The 22,495-nt window shown below is 41.4% G+C and overlaps 1 protein-coding gene across 2 annotated transcripts in view; it reads right to left on the bottom strand.

The window, feature by feature from the left end:
* APLP1 (amyloid beta precursor like protein 1) overlaps positions 1-22,495 on the bottom strand; it is an 87,644-nt gene that overhangs the window by 47,149 nt on the left and 18,000 nt on the right. For both annotated transcript variants that reach the window (XM_070764902.1, XM_070764903.1), the window contains exons 4-8: positions 20,207-20,319; positions 17,222-17,400; positions 13,984-14,267; positions 6,066-6,196; positions 4,380-4,454 (exon numbers count right to left, since the gene is read on the bottom strand). In XM_070764902.1, coding sequence (XP_070621003.1) covers positions 4,380-4,454; positions 6,066-6,196; positions 13,984-14,267; positions 17,222-17,400; positions 20,207-20,319 — 782 coding nt within the window. The remainder of the gene's footprint in view (positions 1-4,379; positions 4,455-6,065; positions 6,197-13,983; positions 14,268-17,221; positions 17,401-20,206; positions 20,320-22,495) is intronic.

The raw sequence follows: 22,495 nt of genomic DNA, 5'->3' as shown, positions 1-22,495 counted from the left end.
TACGACTTCAGCAATAGAGTGATCAACACCTGGAATGCGTTACCTGGTTTCTTCCCCAAACTCCAAAACCTTTAACCTCCGATTGTCTATAGTTGATCTCTCCCCTTTTCTAAGAGGTTTGTAAGGGGTGTGCATAAGCGCACCATTGTGCCTACCACCCCTGTCCTGCTGTTCTATTGTCTTCTTATTTATTTATTTATTTATTTATTTATTTATTTATTTATTGATTGATTGATTGATTGATTGGATTTGTATGCCGCCCCTCTCCGGAGACTCGGGCCGGCTAACAGAAACAATAAAGCAGTGTACAATAGTAGTCTGATGTTAGAAACAATTAAAAACCCATTAATATAAAAAAACCAAACATACATACATACATACCATGCATAGAATTGTAAAGGCCTAGGGGGAAGAGGGTCTCAATTCCCCCATGCCTGACGGCAGAGGTGGGTTTTAAGCAACTTACGAAAGGCAAGGAGGGTGGGGGCAATTCTAATCTTTGGGGGGAGTTGGTTCCAGAGGGCTGGGGCCGCCACAGAGAAGGCTCTTCCCCTGGGTCCCGCCAAGCGACATTCTTTAGTTGACGGGACCCAGAGAAGATCCACTCTGTGGGACCTAACTGGCCGCTGGGATTCGTGCGGCAGAAGGCGGTCCCTGAGATAATCTGGTCCGGTGCCATGAAGGGCTTTATAGGTCATAACCAACACTTTAAATTGTGATCGGAAACTGATCGGCAACCAATGCAGACTGCGGAGTGTTGGTGTAACACGGGCATATTTGGGAAAGCCCATGATTGCTCTCGCAGCTGCATTCTGCACGATCTGAAGTTTCCGAACATTTTTCAAAGGTAGCCCCATGGAGAGAGCGTTACAGTAGTCGAGTTTTATGTTATGCTTATACAAACTACAATCCAATACTTGTTCGACAAAATAAAATAAACAAACAAACAAATAAAATATAAAATTATATTCCTAAACACACATGCAGACATATGTAGACTCCCTTTTTTCTTCCCTTAAGCTCAGGATAGCTCAACAGCAAAGCGACATGCAATTCCTTGAAACTCAATAAAATTAGCATTAAAAGCTTAAAATTACCCAAGCCGCCTATAGAGAAATGCAAACACAACAAAGCATTCCACGCAGAGCTTATTCTCCTAGAAGCAGATGTTTAATTAATTACTTGACTGTATTAAAGTGTTTATATCCTGGCTGTCAAATTAAAAAAAAACCCAGGATGGCTTAAAATACTTTGTCAAAAAGGACAATTAAATGATTGGCGCACATTTTAACAACTCTGCTGTTTGAAAAGTGTAGAGTCTAAAAATTTTGCAAGAAGAGCACAATCATCTCAGCTTTTTATGATACCTAAATTTAAGGTTTTTAAGGAGAGCCAGTGGTGGGATTTATTTATTTTTACTGCCAGTTCTATGGGCGTGGCTTGCTAGGTGTGGCAAGGGAAGGTTACTGCAAAATCCCCATTTCCTCCCGATCAGCTGGGACTCGATCAACTGGGACTCGGGAGGCAGAGAATAGATGTGGGCGGGGCCATTCAGGTGATATTTACTGGTTCTCCGAACTACCCAAAATTCTCGCTACGGGTTCTCCAGAAACAGAAACATAGAAGATTGACGGCAGAAAAAGACCTCATGGTCCATCTAGTCTGCCCTTATACTATTTCCTGTATATTATATTAGGTTGGATCTACGTTTAATCCCAGGCATGTTTAAATTCAGTTGCTGTGGATTTACCAACCACGTCTGCTAGAAGTTTGTTCCAAGCATCTACTACTCTTCCAGTCAAATAATATTTTCCCATGTTGCTTCTGATCTTTCCCCCCAACTAACCTCAGATTGTGCCCCCTTGTTCTTGTGTTCACTTTCCTACTAAAAATATTTCCCTCCTGAACCTTATTTAACCCTTTAACATGTTTATATGATAGCAGTGTTCCAGTATTTGAGAGGCTGCCACAAAGAAGAAGGAGTCATAGAAACATAGAAGATTGACGGCAGAAAAAGACCTCCTGGTCCATCTAATCTTCCCTTATACTATTTTCGGTATTTTATCTCAGGATGGATCTATGTTTATCCCAGGCATGTTTAAATTCAGTGACTGTGGATTTACCAACCACGTCTGCTGGAAGTTTGTTCCAAGCATCTACTACTCTTTCAGTAAAATAATATTTTCTCACGTTACTTCTAATCTTTCCCCCAACTAACCTCAGATTGTGCCCCCTTGTTCTTGTGTTCACTTTCCTATTAAAAACACTTCCCTCCTGAACCTTATTTAACCCTTTGACATATTTAAATGTTTCGATCATGTCCCCCCTTTTCCTTCTGTCCTCCAGACTATACAGATTGAGTTCATGAAGTCTTTCCTGATACGTTTTATGCTTAAGACCTTCCACCGTTTTTGTAGCTCCTCTTTGGACCCGTTCAATTTGATCAATATCTTTTTGTAGGTGAGGTCTCCAGAACTGAACACAGTATTATTCCAAATGTGGTCTCACCAGCAGTGTTTGCGAGACGAATCTCTATAAAGCAGTGTTTCTCAACCTTGGCCGTTTGAAGATGTGTGGACTTCAACTCCCAAAATTCTCCAGCCAGCAACGCTGGCTGGGGAATTCTGGGAGTTGAAGTCCGCACATCTTCAAACGCCAAGGTTGAGAAACACTGCTATAAAAGAAGTTAGTCCGTTATATTTGGAGATTTATTACAAATCTCTCTTTTTTAAAAAACAAAACCAATGTTTGGAAACTATCAGCTATCAATGGATGTGCACTAAAAACAAGCTACCACATCTGCTCACAGACAGGCTAAAAGAAACAGATACGAGGCCATGGGTGTGGATTCAACTTTTAGTTTTGCTTTTGGTAAAAACATGCTTGGGTTTTCTTTCAGAGTAGGACTCCATTCAAGCTGTTTTCCAATAAAAAATAAAATAAAAGAATGCAGCTATTATAAACACAGAATAGAACCAAAGAAACAGATAGAGAAAACAGAAGAGCCTTGTAATTCCAGCTCGGCTAAAAAAACGTTTAAAACCATTTCCTGAAACGAATATGAATTGTAAACCACGCGGTACCCAAAGTGGCAGCCACGGAAATGAGAAGCTACTTTTAACATTTATTTATTTATTTATTTGTTTATTTGTTTGTTTATTTGTTTATTTATTTATTTTGTTCAATACACAATGAGGGTTTTAGTGGGTATATATATATATATATACACACACATAGTAAAATGCATGATGAAGGTTATAGAGGAGATACTCATAGTAAAACATATCTAAGAAAGAATAGAAATGTTGGAAATGTAAGAAAGAAATAGGTTCCTATTATCATCAATGGTGGATGTGTAGTAAAGTTAAGCTTTATTGGAAAATGATAGAAAGAATAATAAAAGAAATAGTAAGACAGGAGATAGAAAAAAACCCGGAATTTTATTTACTGGGCATAACTAATCAGAAATATAAGAAAGAAATTCTACATCTAGTCATTCATATTTTGACAGCGGCCAGGATAGTATATGCGCAAAATTGGAAAGGGGAAAACATTCCCAAAGAAGAGGAAGTTATTAAGAAAATATTAGACTGTGCTGAAATGGATATGATGACAAGACGGTTAAAAGACCAAGAGGAAACAGAATTTTATGAGATATGGAACAAAGTGTATATATGGATAAATAAGAAGAAAAATTAAAAGTAAAAAGAATAAGAGAATTGTATAAGTAGGGATATGATTTAAAGGCTATGTTAGAAGTAGTTTATATATGAAGACTTACTATATAAGGTAAAACAAATTTCTTCTTTTCATTTAAAGTAATGAATTGATTTAAAGCATTTTTAATGTATTCTTTTTTCTGTATTGAAATTTTACTTCTAGAATAAGCGGGGAAGATGCAACCCCATTTCTGTGTTAAATGTATGTTTGTCAGTTTTGTCTATTTTATGAAAAATTAATAACATTTATTGAAAAAAAAGAAAGAATAGAAAAGAAGATATAGTAATAGAACATATCAATGAAAGAATAGAAGAAGAGATATAGGAATAGAAGAAAGGAATAGGAGATATAGGAGAGCAATAGGACAGGGGACAGAAGGCACTCTAGTGCACTTGTACTCGCCCCTTACTGACCTCTTAGGAATCTGGATAGGTCAACCGTGGATAATCTAAGGGTAAAGTGTTGGGGGTTTGGGGTTAGGGTTTTGAATGGAAACGGTGTCACCCTGGGTCAAGAAACCCAGAAGCAAGGGAATCTGTGGGTCAATCTTCTACTTCGCCTCATCTTGACATGGATTTATTTTCTTTAAAATATCTTTATTCAATTCCCCAAACAAAGATTAAAACACAAAGTTCATTGCGGCGGTTCGTCAGCCTCACCTCATTCAGTGCTTGTCGGTCTGTTTTAGGCAGATTTTTGGCTTCGTTGTCCGCTTCGGCCCATTCCTTCATCACCTGTGAATCCATAACAAAAGGGATGTTATCAACACGAGGGTTTTCTGCTGTAGAAACTGGTTCTGCAAAAGCAGTTTCCGTTGTCTGTGGAGATTCTCAATCACCCAGGTCATGGATGATTGATTGTTTTACATTGTCTACTTTTCTTAATTTTTTAATTGTTTTGCACAATTTTTATCCTTGTTTATATTTTATTCTGTAAGCCGCCCTGAGTCAGGGTGGCCTATAATGAATAAATAAATAATAAATAAATGGTTGTCTCAAAGGTGAAGAAAACATTTCACTCCTCATCTAGGAAGCTTCCTCAGTTCTGATGGTCGAACTGACTGTCCCTCCATCTGCCTGCCATTGAGCCATTGTCTCTAAACCAGGTCATGGTTTCTTTTTCCAAGAGGCAACTGGTTTTTCTTTGAAGATGTTTCGCTTCTCATCCAAGAAGCTTCCTCAGTTCCCACCATCCAGTCAGAACTGAAGAAGCTCCTTGGATGAGAAGCGAAAAGTCTTCATAGAAAAACCAGAAAGTCCAGTTGCCTCTTGAATAAAACACCTTTGGGACATTAAGCATGGCCTTCTCCTGGCTGCAAGCTGATTACTAATCCAACTATACTAAGCCCTCAGATCCTGACTCCCAACCTCTCAAAGATAGAACTAGAACTGCCTGCCTGAGCAAGGAATAGGAAGCTGTTTTCCTGAGCCATGAACTATAGATCATTTGTCCAAATCTCTATGACGTGCAGGAAAACCAAATAAACCATCCTTGGGAAGCGACCATCCACTCACTCTCTTCTTAAAAACCTCCAGAGAATAGAAAACCAACAATATCAAGCTCACTGCCGACATTGTTAAATTTTTAATAGTGGGTCAACGTTGATCTCTTCTGATATGAACTTTAAGGTAAAAAAACAACTGATGCCTGATCTGCAAAACATGTACTATGTTCCCCATGGAATAATTCTTTAGGAAGTAAAAGAGAAAGAATGAGAGAGAGAGAGAGAGAGAGAGAGAGAGAAGGACAAAGAAAGAAGGGAGGGAGGAAGAAAGGAAGAAGGAAGGAAGAAGAGAAGATGAAAGAAAGAAAGAAAAAAGAAAAAATGAGAAAGAAAGAAAGAGAGAGAGAGAAAGAAAGACAAAGAAAGAAGGGAGGGAGGAAGGAAGAAGAAAGGAAGAAGGGAGGAAGGAAGAAGAGAAGATGAAAGAAAGAAAGAAAAAAGAAAAAATGAGAAAGAAAGAAAGAGAGAGAGAGAGAGAGAGAAAGACAAAGAAAGAAGGGAGGGAGGGAGGGAGGAGGGAGAAAGGAAGAAGGAAGGAAGAAAAGAAGATGAAAGAAAGAAAGAAAAAAGGAAAAATGAGAAAGAAAGAAAAAAAAGAAAGAAAGAAAAAAAGAAAGAAAGATTTAAGCCATGGCTCCTACAAGTCAGTATGATTTATACTGCACATTCATCATTTCTAATGGAATTAGATTGTCCCCATCATTGTAGGGGTGCAATCTGTCAAGAGAAATCCTTTGATGGCCCCATGAGTGTCTCTGAAGTCATCAAACTGAACCATGCAGTGAAAGCTTCCATATCTGCAAGCTGAGCAAATCCTCTTTCCTGCCTGTCCAGCCATTACCTCATTGATCTGTTTCATGCGCCGCTCCTCCAGGTCCATCTTGGCTCGCAGGAAGTTGGCGTGTTCATTCCCATCTCCAGGCATTTCAAAATAAACATCCACCCCGTCCGTTGGGCGAGGGGTCGGGGTCACTGTATAGACAGCAATCGTGTTACACAAGGCCAGGCCTTCTTATTGGTCTTAAAGCAGAGGTAACATAAGCTGTTGCCTTTGAAATGTTTTGGAGAACAATAACTTTTGGTTCCAGGCAGCATGGCCAACGGAAAGGATGATCCAGAGAGGGGTGGCATACAAGTCTAATTAATAATAATAATAATAGTAATAATAGTAATAATAGTAATAATAGTAATAGTAGTAATAATAATAATAATAATAATAATAATAATAATAATAATAATAATGGATCATTGACATGGATCATTGACATGGATCATTGACATCGCAATCCCAGGAGACAGCAGAATTGAGGAGAAGCAGCTAGAGAAATTAGTGAAATACGAAGATCTAAAAATCGAGCTGCAACGACTCTGGCATAAGCCAGTGAAAGGGGTCCCAGTGGTACTTGGCACGCTGGGAGCAGTGCCAAAGGATCTCAGCAGACATTTGAAAACCATCGGAATTGACAAAATCTCCATCTGTCAATTGCAAAAGGCCGCTTTACTGGGATCGGCAAACATAATTCGCCGCTACATCACGCAGTCCTAAGTGCTTGGGAAGCGCCCGACTGGTGATGGAATACGAAATCCAGCATAGTGATCTCGTTTGCTGTGTTGTACTGACATAATAATAATAATAATAATAATAATAATAATAATAATAATAATAATAATAATAATAATATAAGAACCATGGTGGTGCAGTTGTTAGAGTGCAATAATAATAATAATAATAATAATAATAATAATAATAATAATAATAATAATTCATTAGATTTGTATGCCGACCCTCTCCGCAGACTTGCAGGCTAATTCCGCAGACTGCCAGCACTTTGATTCTCGCTGGCTTCTATCTCACCCTTCCATCCTTCCAAAATCAGCAAAATGAGAACCCAGATTGTTGGGGGCAATATACTGACTCTGTAAACTGCTTAGAGAGGGCTGTAAAGCAGCCCCTCCACTCAATGTTTGGGCACCAGGGACCAGTTGGTGGAGAGAGACTTTTCCACGGACGGGAGGGGTGTGGTTTTGCATGTTGCCTGCTGCATCCCATGGAAGAGAAATCGCTTCTTTGCGTGGCTGTTTTCTGGTATGCCATGGCCCAGTGCCGGTATACAGACGGGGGTGGATGCAGGTTGGAAACCCCCGTTATAAAGGACTATGAAGCAGGATATAAGCAGTGAAGGACTACCAAAATTTTTACTACCACACTGTGGGCGTTGCTTATGTAGGACGCCCTGCATTTTCTTTCAACATCTTTCAGTGCAAATTGGGTGCTTTGGGGTGGAGCTTATTTTTTGCTACCCTACTGTGTTTATTTATTTTATTTTTATTTATTTATTTTGTCCAATACACAATGAGGGTTTTAGTGGGTATATATCTATATACACATAGTAAAATACATGATGAAGGTTATAGAGGAGATACTCATAGTAAAATATGTCTGTGAAAGAATAGAAAAGAAGATATAGTAATAGAACATATCAATGAAAGAATAGAAGAAGAGATATAGGAATAGAAGAAAGGTATAGGAGATATAGGAGAGCAATAGGACAGGGGACGGAAGGCACTCTAGTGCACTTGTACTCGCTCCTTACTGACCTCTTAGGAATCTGGATAGGTCAACTGTAGACAATCTAAGGGTAAAGTGTTGGGGGTTTGGGTATGACACTTTGGAGTCCGGTAATGAATTCCACACTTCGACAACTCGGTTACTGAAGTAGTATTTTTTACTGTCACGTTTGGAGCGGTTAATATTAAGTTTAAATCTGTTGTGTGCTCTTGTGTTGTTGTGGTTGAAGCTGAAGTAGTCGCCAACAGGCAGGACATTGCAGCATATGATCTTGTGGGAAATACTTAGATCTTGTTTAAGGCGTCTTAGTTCTAAACTTTCTAGGCCCAGGAATGAAAGTCTAGTCTTGTAGGGTATTCTATTTCGAGTGGAGGAGTGAAGGGCTCTTCTGGTGAAGTATCTTTGGACATTTTCAAGAGTGTTAATGTCTGAGATGCGATATGGGTTCCAAACAGATGAGCTGTATTCTAGAATAGGTCTGGCAAAATTTTTGTAAGCTCTGGTAAGCAGTGTGAGATTGCCAGAGCAGAAGCTACGTAGGATTAGGTTTACAACTCTTGAAGCCTTCTTGGCTATGTTGTTGCAGTGGGCTTTGGCACTTAAATCTTTTGTTATTAGTATACCAAGGTCTTTAACCGAGTGGGGATTATCTGTGATGATTTGATTATTCAGTTCGTATTTGGAGTTCAGATTCTTCTTCCCAATGTGTAGGACTGCTGCCTGGACAGGAGGTTGGTAATCATCCAATTTGCACTGAAAGATGTTGGAAGAAAATGCAGGGTGTCCTGCATAAGCCACGCTCACAGTGTGGTACTAAAAATTTTGGTAGCCCTTCACTGTGTGTCTCCTGCCCCCCCCCTCCGGGCAGTATCCCACCCCTGGATATAAGTCTTAGTGCTATGTCTATATTCCAGGGCTCAGCGAGTGGGTGAATCCAGCCTTTAAAAAAAGGTGGACTTATCTAAAAAGGGAGCGTAGAAATGCAGAGAATGTAAACACTCATCCATTATTGACAGACATGCTGAGGACTAGGTATAAGAGACAATCCAGTTTCTTCTTGAGAGAGGGTGGAACTGCAAGAACTAGCGAACGGTTTCAGATCTGGCTCAGTTAATTACGCCAGGATTCTCACTTGCTGAGAAATTCAACAGCAATCTCTACTCTTCCTGGAATATAATTAAGATTCAATTACTCTCCTCGGTGGGTCCCAATTTCTGCAGCAGGCTGACATCGACGGATTTGCATTCCGAAGCACAAAGTACAATTGCAACGGCTTCCTCTGTTAAAATATGCCTGACCCTGCAGAAGTCACCTATCGCGGATATTTAAAACCGCCCAGGCGTGCAAATCTATTTGGGCAAAGCATCCCGCAGTGATTCGTTTGAGGGCGGAAGGAAGCACGCGAGCCCCCTCGCTTCCCCCCATCTGAAGGAGGCTTGGATTCGAAACATCATCTACCCCTTAGTGTCAGGGAGAGCCAGGTTCGGCGCTGTCTGCAAAACAGACTTCCCATTGTGAAGAGGAGGAGGCGGTGGACACTCAGAGAAGCAGCCGAACAGCTGACCATTCCCTTCTTTCGCAACCTAGTAGTAGATGGCATCTTAGAAACATAGAAACATAGAAGACTGACGGCAGAAAAAGACCTCCTGGTCCATCTAGTCTGCCCTTATACTATTTCCTGTATTTTATCTTACAATGGATATATGTTTATCTCAGGCATGTTTAAATTCAGTTACTGTGGATTTACCAACCATGTCTGCTGGAAGTTTGTTCCAAGGATCTTCTACTCTTTCAGTAAAATAATATTTTCTCACGTTGCTTTTGATCTTTCCCCCAACTAACTTCAGATTGTGTCCCCTTGTTCTTGTGTTCACTTTCCTATTAAAAACACTTCCCTCCTGAACCTTATTTAACCCTTAAACATATTTAAATGTTTCGATCATGTCCCCTCTTTTCCTTCTGTCCTCCAGACTATACAGGTTGAGTTCATGAAGTCTTTCCTGACACGTCTTATGCTTAAGTCCTTCCACCATTCTTGTAGCCCGTCTTTGGACCCGTTCAATTTTGTCAATATCTTTTTGTAGGTGAGGTCTCCAGAACTGAACACAGTATTCCAAATGGGGTCTCACCAGCGCTCTATATAAGGGGATCACAATCTCCCTCTTCCTGCTTGTTATACCTCTAGCTATGCAGCCAAGCATCCTACTTGCTTTTCCTACTGCCCGACCACACTGCTCACCCATTTTGTGACTGTCAGAAATCGCTACCCCTAAATCCTTCTCTTCTGAAGTTTTTGCTAACACAGGACTGTCAATGCAATACTCAGATTGAGGATTCCTTTTCCCCAAGTGCATTATTTTACATTTGGAAACATTAAACTGCAGTTTCCATTGCTTTGACCATTTATCTAGTATAGCTAAATCATTTACCATATTACAGACCCCTCTACTTGCCTCTACTTTCAATGCCACAGAGCAGTGATGGGCTCCTATGGGTACAGTCAGGTACACAGAACCAGTAGAGAAACTTTGGTCAGGTACGCAGAACCGGTAGAAACATTTTGATTGCCCCCCCCCTTCTGGACTCTAGGTATTTGTATTTGTATTTATTAGATTTGTATGCCGCCCCTCTCCGAAGACTCGGAGCGGCTAACAACAATATAAAAAGACAATGTAAACAAATCCAATATTAAAAATAATCTAAAAAACCCCCAATTTAAATAACCACTCATACATACAAGCATACTGTGTATAAATTCTATAAGCCTAGGGGGAAGGGAAATTTCAATTCAATTCCCCCATGCCTGACGACAGAGGTGGGTTTTAAGGAGCTTGCGAAAGGCAGGGAGGTGTTTTTCCTATTGCAGTAAATGAGGTTGAATGTGTAGAAACATAGAAACATAGAAGACTGAAATTGTATCTCTTTGAGGCGAGGAGAGGCCAGGCACTCTAACTTTCACCCAAACCCTTGACATGAGTGACACTCAAGTTGGCCACCTTTAAGCCAGTCACATGATCGTCACGCCTCCCCCAGCCACATGATCATCAAGCCACTCCCACCTGGTCACATGGCAGGCAAGCCACACCCACAAAATAAGCCACACCCACTGTGGTAGTAAATTTTTTGCAGCTCTTCACAGCAATAGAGTCTGTCCCTATTTTGCAGGGCCTATATTCCTCTTTCTTTTGATCTGTCCTTCAGCAATGATTTTACAATGGTTGACATTGGCTCAAAGTTCTGAGAAAGCCTTGAGAAAAATGCCAAAGGTCTTCTCTCATCCTTAAAAAGTCTTCATATGCTGGCCTTCTTTCTTCTTCTGGATCAGAGACAGTGAAGGGCTACAACATTTTTTACTACCACACTGTGGGCGTGGCTTATTTTGTGGGTGTGGCTTGTCAACCATATGACCAGGTGGGAGTGGCTTGATAATCATGTGACTGGCTTAAAGATGGCCAACTTGATGTCACATAGTCAAGGGTTTGGGTTAGGGTGCCTGGCCTCTCTTCGCCTCAAAGAGATACAATTTCTCTCTCTCTTTACGATTACCGAACATCCAAAATATACTATTTATATTATTTATATACTATTTTTAATTAATTAGATTTGTTGTAGTGTTGCTTTTGTATCCTGTGAGCTGCCCTGAGTCTTCAGAGAAGGGCGGCATACAAATCTAATAAATAATAATAATAATAATAATAATTTAATTCTATGTATATATGCCATATGTGTACATACGTATTTCACACAGGTACACAAAAATATACATTATTTACTCGGAGCCATATCTGCTGGCACGCAAGCCATTGCCCTAGCTCAGCTCCAACATTCATGAGTGTGCCAGCCAGCTGATTTTTGGCTCACACAGAGGCTCTGGGAGGGCATTTTTGCCCTCCAGAGAGCCTCCGGGGGAATCGGAGAGGACGTTTTTACCCTCCCTTGGGTCCAGGAAAGCCTTTGGAACCTGGGGAGGGCGAAACATGAGCCTACTGGGCCCACCAGAAATTGGAAAACAGGCCATTTCTGCCCTCCAGAAGGTCTCCGGTGAGCGGGGGAAGCTGTTTTCAGCATGCCCAGGTATTGAATTATGGGTGTGGGCACTTGTGAATGTGTGATTGCATGCATGCATGCTCTTTTGGCACCCTAGGAAAACAGGTTCGCCATTACTGTCCTAGAGCATCCAGTGTTCTTAGTTTAGGGCGGTGTTTCTCAAATAGTGGGGCGACCCGACCCTGGAGGGGATGCGGAGTGATGGCAGGGGCGCGCATGACCCCAGGGAACATGCTTTTTTTTGCCACAGGGAGTAGGATATTTTTTTTGCCCCAAACAATAACACGCAGCACAGAGTAGGAGATATGAAGTGCATATAACAAACACTCAAGATACAACCATGGAAAAATATTTAACAGGGAGGAAAGGAAAGGAGGAGAGAGACGGAGATAATGAGACAAACGTTAAGTCTCCCGAAAGCTAAGATGAGGAAATAAGATGAAGCATATATGTAGCACTTGACTTCACTGTGACTATGGTGGGAGATGAGGAAAGACTGGTATGTTTACTATGTCTAAAAATGTTGGCAGTGGACAGCATGAAGCCTAATAAATTAAGGCATCACTTAAACACATTACACCAGATTTGTATGCCGCCCCGAGTCTGCGGAGAGGGGCGGCATACAAGTCTGATTAATAAATAAAATAAAATAAATCACGCTGATAAGCCGCTTGAATTTTTTCAGGGAAAACATGCTGAATATTGCAAACAATCGTCCCAGAGGAGGGTTGGGGGTGGGGCAAAATGTTTACTTCTTCCTAGGGGGGCGTAACAGAAAATAATAGAGAAACACTAGTTTAGGGAGACATTTGAAGATAACTTAATCTCAAATCCATCAAAACAACCTCAAAGGCCAAACCTTTTTTTTTTTAAAAAAAACAAACCTCTGGGGACATAATGAAATCACCAGCAACATCCTCTGGGGCTCTCTAGAGGCCAAAAACGTTTTAGAAAATGATGTTTCCCCTTTTTACACATTTAATCTAACTGTGTGGTCATCCAGAGAAGCTTTAGAGCAGGGATGGCGAAAGAGCATGCATGTGTGCTATCATGCATGCGCGAGTGTCCACACCCATAATTAGATTTGTATGCCGCACCGAATCTTTGGAGAGGGGCGGCATACAAATCTAGTAAATTATTATTATTACTATTACTATTACTGTTATTATTATTACTGTTGTTTGTTGTTGTTGTTGTTATTATTATTATTATTATTATTATTATTATTATTATTATTATTATTATTATTATTATTATATGCCTGGGGAGGGCAAAAACTGTTTCCCCATCCTTCCAGGGGCCCTCACCTTTAAATCATTATATGTATTAGATTAAAAAATTATACAGTTTAAACTTTGAATGTAATACGGCAATTTATAGTAATATAAACTATTGATTTTATTTGGACATATGTCTTTTTCCATTTCAACTGTAAATCTTGAATGTGATAGGATTATGCTTAGTCTAATATTATGAACTGATATACATTAAGTTATATATACTACAGATGCTAACTGGATATGTGTATTTTTATTTTTTCTTAGCCTTATTTTTTGTACTCCCTGTTCCCCGTTCCCCTTTCAATAAATCAATAAATTATATTTTTTTTTTTTTATTATTATTATTATTATTATTATTATTATTATTATTATTATTATTATATGCCTGGGGAGGGCAACAACAGTTTCCCCATCCTCCGGAGGCCCTCTGGAGGCCGGAAATGGCCTTTTTTTCAACTTCTGGTGGGCCCAGTAGGCTTGTGTTTTGCCCTCCCCAGGCTCCAAAGGCTTCCCAGGAGCCGGAGGAGGGTAAAAACGCCCTCTCCCATCCCCACGGAGGCTCTCCGGAAGCCAAAAACGGCCTCCCAGAACCTCTGTGCAAGCCAAAAATAATCTACCCAGCAAGCACATGCCCGTTGGAGCTGAGCTAGGGCAACGACTCACATGCCAGCAGATATGGCTCCACGTGTTACCTGTGGCATGCGTGCCATAAGTTTGCCATCACTGCATTAGGGGCTGCCTTTCTCTTCCTTCATTGACACAGTCTCTCCTTTAGGAGGTTGAGATGGTAAGGAAGAGCAAGAGAGAACATGGACCTCTATGCGGTTGACTCTTAAGATGGGTCTTTTCCCTCCACTGCTTACCTTTGACATCTTCCTCTGTGGTCTGAGTTGTAGTGGTGATGGTGGTTTGCGTGACGCTGTCGTCGTAGTATCCTGGTTCCACATAATAGTCATCCCAGGCAGTACGGAAACGGTTAGAGTCAGGAGCACTCTCTCCAGGAATCTCTTCTTCTTCCTCCTCTTCCTCCTCCTCCTCTTCCTCCTCCTCCTCCACCTCCTCTTCCTCTTCTTCATCCACATTCCGGTCTTCTTCCAATTCCAAGCTTTCTTCCTCGGTTGGAATACGCCCTGTAGGCACTTTGTTGCTGAAGGAAAAAGAAAATACATTGAGTTAAGATCGTCGACAAGACCATCAAGCAAGCATCATCATCATCATCATCATCATCATCATCATCATCATCATCATCATCATTATTATTATTATTATTATTATTATATGCCCATGTCCCTTCAGCACTCCACAGACTGCATTGGCTGCCAATTGGTTTCTGGACCCAATTCAAAGTTTTGGTTTGAACAGAATTTTATGATGTTTGGCAAAAGGTATAAACTTAGTTGGAAACAAAAAAAAAGAGATAAGTTTGCTGCTATATTATTTTGAATATATTTGTTATACTGTATTAGATGGTGATTATTTACATTATAAATGTAAATTCCTTTTTTTCTTCTCTTGTTTATTTTAGTTGAATTTAATTCATAATTCAAGAATTTCCATATACAGTATGTTTTTATAAATTTTCAGATGTGTTTTTACTTACTATGTTATAATTGATACTTTCACATATCGTATAGATCAGTGATTTTCAACCTTTTTTGAGCCACGGCACATTTTTTACATTTGCAAAACCCTGGGGCACATTGAGTGGGGGAGGGGGGGGTAAAAAAAGTTTGGACAAAAAAACCCTCTCTCTCTCTCTTCCTCCCCTTCACTCTATTTCTTTCTCCCTCCCTCTTTCTCTCCCTTCCTTCCTCTTTCTTTCTCTCTCTCCATCCCTCTTTCTTTCTCTTCCTTCCTTCCTCTCTTTTTTACTCTCTTTCTCTCTCCCTCCCTCCCTCTATGTCTTTCTCTCTCTCTCCTTCCCTCCCTCTCTTTCTCTCTCTCTCTTGCTTTCTTTCTCTCTCGTGCTCTCTCTCTCTCTCTCTTTCTTTCTTTCTCTTGTTTTCTCTCTCTCTCTTGCTTTCTTTCTCTCTCTCTTGTTCTCTTTCTCTCTCTCTCACGCGTGCTCTTTCTCTCTCTCTCTCTTTCTTTCTTTCTCTCTCTTTCTCTCTCTCTTTCTTTCTCTTGTTTTCTCTCTCTCTCTTTCTTTCTCTCTCTCTCTCTTGTTCTCTTTTTCTCTCTTTCTCTCGCTCTTTCTCTCTCTTGCTTTCTTTCTCTCTTGCTTTCTCTCTCTCTGGCTTTCTCTCTCCCTTGCTTTCTTTCTCTCTGAGCTTCGCGGCACACCTGACCATGTCTCGCGGCACACTAGTGTGCCACGGCACACTGGTTGAAAAACACTGGTATAGATGGTATTAAATAACAATAAGATTTTTTCTTTTTTCTTTTTTAACACAATGACAACTTCTATTATGAGCGGAGTGACTGTAGCTCCACTAAGTGTTACATGTTATGTTTGTTATGTTTGTTTATGCAAATTAATAAAAAAATATTTTTTTAAAAAAACAAAAACAAAGTTTTGGTTATAACCTATAAAGCCCTACATGGCATAGGACCAGATTGCCTGCGGGACCGCCTTCTGTCGCATGAATCCCAGCACCCAGTTAGGTCCCACAGAGTTGCCCTTCTCCAGGCCCCTCAACTAAACAATGTCGCTTGGTGGGGCCTAGGAGAAAAGCCTTCTCTGTGGGGGCCTCTGCCCTCTGGAATCAACTCCCTCCAGAGATTCGCACTGCCCCCACCCTCCTAGCCTTTCGTAAGAACTTGAAAACGCACCTATGCTGGCAGACTTGGAGTCACTAGACCCCAGCCTCTGTCCAGTAAATATTTTGAATTTGACAGTATGGATGCGATTGTTCGTTTTTTTTTTTTTTTTAAATATTTTTATTTTATTTTATATGACTTACAAACATTTAGACATCAAACAATACAACATTAAACATTTACACTTAATATATTTACAAGATTTATTTTTTAACAATTCTATTTACTATACCTTTTTCTTGATTTCCACCCAGTTGTAAATTTTTTTCCACACTTTGTTCATTTTTTTAAATGACTAGTTTTAAGACAATTTCTAAAGTAATTATTCTATTAATTGGGTTAGAAAAGTTTTATATTGTATCTTTTTATTTGTTGTGAGCCGCCCTGAGTCCACGGAGAGAGGCGGATTCTGGGCGGCATAGAGTCGTAATAAATTAATAAGTACAGAATAAAAGACAATAGCAATATAATAGCAATAATAAAATAACCAATTTTAAAAAAACCAAAATATCAACAGACATTCCTACCGCTAGGGGCAGCTAGTTATTAATGGCTCCAGACCTGCCAGCAGAGCCATGTTTTCACAGCCATTCATAAGGCCAGAAGGGTCGGGGCAGTTGGGTCCATAGAGCCGGAGCCGCCACAGAGAAGGCCCTCCCTCATGGTCCCGCCAAGAAGCATTGTTTTGCCAACGGGACCTGGAGAAGGCCACCGCTGTGAGCACTAGTTGGTTGCTGGGAGTCACGTGGCACACATAAGTACAAGCACGTAGACACATATATCTAAACATTTCCTTGCAGATTTCCCTCTTAAGACCCAGATCCAGGAACATTCTAGATGAAATAAGATTTGCAAGGGCTAAGATTTGGTCTCAATGTAATATTAACCACCTTATTATTTATTTATTCATTCATTCGTTTATTAGATTTCTATGCCGCCTTTCTTGAAATGACTCGGGGTGGTGTACAACATTGTAAATGCAAACAGTATATGTGAGAAATCTAATGATTTTAAAAAGACATATACAAAATCAATAAAAATCTAAAACCCCATATACAGTCATCCACATTCATCCAATTCAATCATTCATACCAGCTGGGTACAATCTCATGGCTCACGAGATAGATCTTCAGAGCTTTACGAAAGACCAGGAGGGAGGGGACGGTATGCATCTATGGAGGAAGTTCATTCCAGAAGGCCGGGGCCGCCACAGAGAAGGCTCTTCCCCTAGACCCCGCTAGTCGACATTGCTTGGCCGACGGGACCTGGAGAAGGCCGACTCTTTGGGAATCTACCCGGCCGCTGGGATGCACCTGGATTTGCTCAGACTCAATGGCTCACCTGCGCAGGGCTTCCTCCCTTAAATGGACAGCCACCGGGGGACCCTCCGTAGCTTGCTCCACCCTGATGGCTGGTGGGCGTGAGGGGCAGCAGACATACTCCACCCCTCGGAAACGGTCAGCTCCACAAGGCAGTAGCATGCCGTAGCTGTGTAGCTCAAGATGTTCACCACTGCAGGCCTGAAAAGTGGATATGGACAAGGTTAAAATGATGCAATGCAACGCCCGGATTCCCATGACCAGGGGAGATGGGGTGGAACGCAGTGGGGTAGTGAAAATGGAGCTCCACCCCAGAGCACCCAATTTGCACCGAAAGATGTTGAAAGAAAATGCAGGGGGTCTTCTTTAGGCAGCCTCTGCATTCTTCCTGAAAGCATTTAAAAACCCCAAAGCTGGTGATTATGCTACAAACAAGTGTCTAAGAAAAGTATAAGGAGATAAGATCTGGAATTAATTCTACGTGATCTGGGTTTCTGCCTCCGCCTCCTTTCCGAATGGCTATAGTATTCTCTAGAACAGAGGTCTTCATAGTTGGCTGGAGAATTCTGGGAGTTGTAATTCACAAGTCTTAAAGTTTCCAAGTTTGGGGACCCCTGCTCTAGAAAAATAAAATGAATAATCCTTGAGACCTAAAGCTTTGCCAGAAACTTTGATTTTGTTTGGTAGTCTGCAGGAAGGAGGGTTATGTGGAATGGAGCATTTTGGGACGTTCACTAAGGCTGTGAAAGCAGCAAGGAACACTTTAGATTGTTGCCTTGGAGTAAGTGATTATTGATTGATTGATTGATTATGCCACCTTTCTCCTTAGACTCAGGGCGGCTAGCAACATGTTAGCAATAGAATAGAATAGAATAGATTTTTATTGGCCAAGTGTGATTGGACACACAAGGAATTTGTCTTGGTGCAGGTGCTCTCAGGGTACATAAAATAAAAAGATACATTTGTCAAGAATCATGTGGTACCACACTTAATGATTGTCATAGGGGTCAAATAAGCAATGAAGAAACAATCAATATTAATAAAAATCTTAGGATACAAGCAACAATTTACAGTCATACAGTCCTAAGTGGGAGGAAAAAGATGATAGGAATGATGAGAAAAACTAGTAGATATAGAACTGCAGATTTAGTAAAAAGTTTGACAATGTTGAGGGGATTATTTGTTTAGCAGAGTGATGGCGTTCGGGAAAAAACTGTTCTTGTGTCTAGTTGTCTTGGTGTGCAGTGCTCTGCACTTTTTAACAGAGCCAGCCTATTGCCCCCACAATCCGGGTCCTCATTTGACCCACCTCGGAAGGATGGAAGGCTGAGTCAACCTTGAGCCGGTGATGAGATTTGGACCGCTGACCTACAGATCTACAGTCAGCTTCAGTGGCCCGCAGTACAGCACTATTATTTTGTGAGTGGCCATTTTAATCATGAAGGCCCCTTTATGACAATGCTCAAAATGTGCTTTCAAAATCCTAAGTGAGATGTTTCTGTCATTTCACTGTTTTATAGCTGCTCACGTCTAGGATGTGGGGGAATTCGATGACTTGCTTGTTTTGAGTCCATTGACATGGGGATTGTTTTGAGGTGCTTGGAAAATCCTTGGTCACGCCCACCTGGTCACATGTCTGGAAAGCCACTCCTACCTGTTCACATGTCCATCAAGCCACACCCACAAAATAAACCACGCCCACAGTGTGGTAGTAAAAAGTTTGGTAGCCTTTCACTGCACACGATACAGTGAACTTTCCATCTAGAGTGCCATGTAAACCCAGGCTGTGATGGTGAAACTTTTCGACAATAAGTGCCCAAATGTCTGTGCAGGCACATGGATGTGCATGCACAGGAAACCCAAAACAGACCCAAGACAGCTGAAAATAGCCTGGAAATGGCCCATAAACCACCCTCAAAATGGCCTGGAAATGGCTCAAAAACAGCTTGGAAAATGGCTGCTTCTGGGGCCATGTTTAGGCTGTGAAGACAAGCTGGCTGGTGCACAGGAAAAGCAGCTGTCAATGGCGTGTCTGTGTGCCACCTTTGCCACGCATGCCATAGGTTTGCTATCATGGTCCTTGAGCAGTGATGGTGAACCTATGGCGCGGTTGCCCTAGCTCAGCTCCAACATACATGTGTGCCGCTGATTTTTGGCTTGCACAGAGGCTTTGGGAGGGTGTTTTTGGTTTCCAGAGAGCCTCCAGGGGGATGGAGGAGGTGTTTTTACCCTCCCTCTGATTCAAGGAAGCCTTTGGAGCCTGGGGAGGGTGAAAGATGAGCCCAGTAGGCCCACTAGAAGTTGGGAAACAGGCCGTTTCTGGCCTCCAGAGGGCCCCTGGGGCAGGGGTGGGCAGCAGACAGGATGGGGTGGAACGCAGTTCCACTGGCGGAAATGAAGCTGCGTGCGCAGCTCCAGCTGATCGGCGGCAGTCATTTCCTGGATTACCGGGCTCGGCTCGGCTTGTCACCCCAGCAAGCGACACTGGTGAGGTTGTAACTCAAGGACTTAACAGTTCACTTGAACAATGATGATTGTTCAAGCCACTCCCACTTGGTCACATGGGTGGCAAGCCACTCCTCCCCAGTCACGTGACCATTAAGCCACACCCACAAATTAAGCCACACCCACAGGGTGGCAGTAAAAATTCTGGCTGCCTATTACTGCTCTGTGGGGTGGGGGGAAGCTGTTTTTGCCCTCCCCAGGCGTTGAATTATGGGTCTGGGCACTCGTGCAAGCACAATAGCACATGCGTATGCTCTTTCGGCACCCGAGGGAAAAAAGGTTTGCCATTACTGTCCTAGAGTGTTTAATAAGAAGGCAAGGAAGCAACCCCCTATCAACCCATGCTTGGAAGAATTGCTCAACAATTCAGAATGTTCTTGATTTAAAACAACAACAACAATCCCTACTTATCTCTTCAGATTTCTTGCCAGCCTTTTTAAACTTCCCCGGGCTCAAGTGGAAATGCTGGAATGCAGTTGATAAGGAGCCCACAGTTACTCACCTCTTTAGCCACACTGTGCCAATACAAGTAGGTCTCACAGGAGTCCATTTTCTCTTGGTGGAGGAATTTGCACTTGTCTGGTACAAGAAGTGCTTCGCTCACAAACTCACCCACTGGGGAAAGAGAACAGCAAGTAGGTACTGGTGTTAAGGGTTTACTACTTTGTCCTATCAAGGAGCAATGACCGAGGTATTTATTGTAGCTATGCCTGGCAGGATAAGCTAGTTACAGTGGTACCTCCACTTAAGAACGCCTCTACTTAAGAAGTTTTCTAGATAAGAACCGGGTGTTCAATATTTTTTGCCTCTTCTTAAGAACCATTTTCTACTTAAGAACCTGAGCCCGGAAAAAATTCCCAGGAAATTTGAGAGCGGCACGAAGGCCTGGCCAGTTTCCTGCCATTCCCCCTTTAATCCCGGCCATCTCGGACTTTTCGGGGCTGCCAGAGGAGCATTTCGGTGGAGCTTAAGGAAGCTTTGGCAGTCCAGAGCGAACGGAGCATTTTCCTTTCTCTGGGTGCTTGGAGAGGGAATGAACCTCTGCCAGCGCCTAGAGAAAAGAAACACTCCCTTTGCTCTGGGCAGCAACTGTCCTCCTCCTCCTCTTCTTCTTCTTCCTCCTCCTCCTCCCACCCAAATTCCGAGCTTTTATTTCTTTCCTAATGGGTTTGCAAGCATTATTTGCTTTTACATTGATTCCGATGGGAACAATTGCTTCTACTTACAAACTTTTCTACTTAAGAACCTGGTCACGGAATAAATTAAGTTCTTAAGTAGAGGCACCACTGTACTAAGATTATAACCATTCCTCTGTTCTTCCATCTTTTCTGTCACTAATGGAGGGTCTCTGAACCTTGGGATTCTCCAGGTTTTTATTGATCACAACTCTCAGCATCCTTGACCCTGCTAACTAACGATGGTGGGAGCTATGGTCCAATAAAATTTAGAGAGCTGTGGGCTCCCCTACTTTATCGCTCTGATTCCTCCCAGAGAAATGAGTAGCTTAACACCAGTTTTGAAGCCAGGAGGTTTTGTCCCCAAATTTGCCTTGAGGTAGATCAGATCTGATCTGATCATGATGAGAATATCATAATGTACAATTAAAATGGCCTGGCATTATGGGATGTGACTTCTGACAAGCATGGAAGGTATGAATTTGCTCAGGGTTCATCAGAATGGATGAAAGTGTTATCTATCTATATCTATCTATCTATCTATCTATCTATCTATCTATCTATCTATCTATCTATCTATCTATCTATCTATCTATCTATGTATCTATCTAGGTATCTATCTAGGTATCTATCTATCTATCTATCTATGTATCTATCTATCTATCTATCTATCTATCTATCTATCTATCTATCTATCTATCTATCCCTCCCTCCCTCCCTCCCTCTCTCTCTCTCTCTCACAGGGCAAAACCCGAACTCAGAACAATCTACACAAACACACACACACACACACACACACACATATATATGTATCTCTCTCTCTCTCTCTCTCTCTATCTCTCTCTCTCTCTCTCTATCTATCTATCTATCTATCTACCTACCTACCTACCTACCTACCTACCTACCTACCTACCTATCTATCTATCTATTATATGCCACCCATTCCAATAGGACAAAAGACAAGATTGCCTTTCAAAGCATGTGCAAAGCGGGCAAGATCAAAACTTCTAGAGCAATAGGCTTCACTTCTCTATAACCTCTGCCTGGAAAATTAATGCAACAGACCTCACATCTCTTAAACCTCTGCCTGAAAAATCAAGAAACTAAAGAATTACCTGCAACTGCAAAATTTGGAAAACTCCAAGAATTGCAAGATAATGTTAATGACAGAAACAGACAATTTGAGGTATTCTTCACCAAAGTTTCTATTGCAACTCCTAATTCCTTGTCACTGGTCATTCTGCCGGGCCTCCCCCTCCCTCCATTGAGTGATTTCAAGTTGCTTGCTTTGCTAATTATATTGCAATAAGCATTTTAAAAAAGGTGCCACCGCAGCATTTTTTTTCCTGGAAAAGAATAACACAGAAGCCTTGTCCACAATCGATTTCTGCATTAATAGTGAGGAATAAGTACATTAATCATTATTTGATATCCATCATGATCCCTGTATTCATCAATGCATTGGTCTTAGAGAATATACAGAGTGCCATCTCTTAAGACTTGTAACTAACTTAGCATGTTCCAGGAAGCAGGGGTTTTTTAAAGGTTAGGGAGATGTAGAAACCTCACTAACCTTTAGAAACCCCCCTGCTTACTGGAACATGCTAAGAACAGTG

The sequence above is a fragment of the Erythrolamprus reginae genome, chromosome 11, assembly GCF_031021105.1.
Source record: "Erythrolamprus reginae isolate rEryReg1 chromosome 11, rEryReg1.hap1, whole genome shotgun sequence".
Classification (NCBI taxonomy): domain Eukaryota; kingdom Metazoa; phylum Chordata; class Lepidosauria; order Squamata; family Dipsadidae; genus Erythrolamprus; species Erythrolamprus reginae.
Note: the sequence above shows the minus strand (reverse complement) of the source record. Positions and strands in the feature narration are given on the sequence as shown.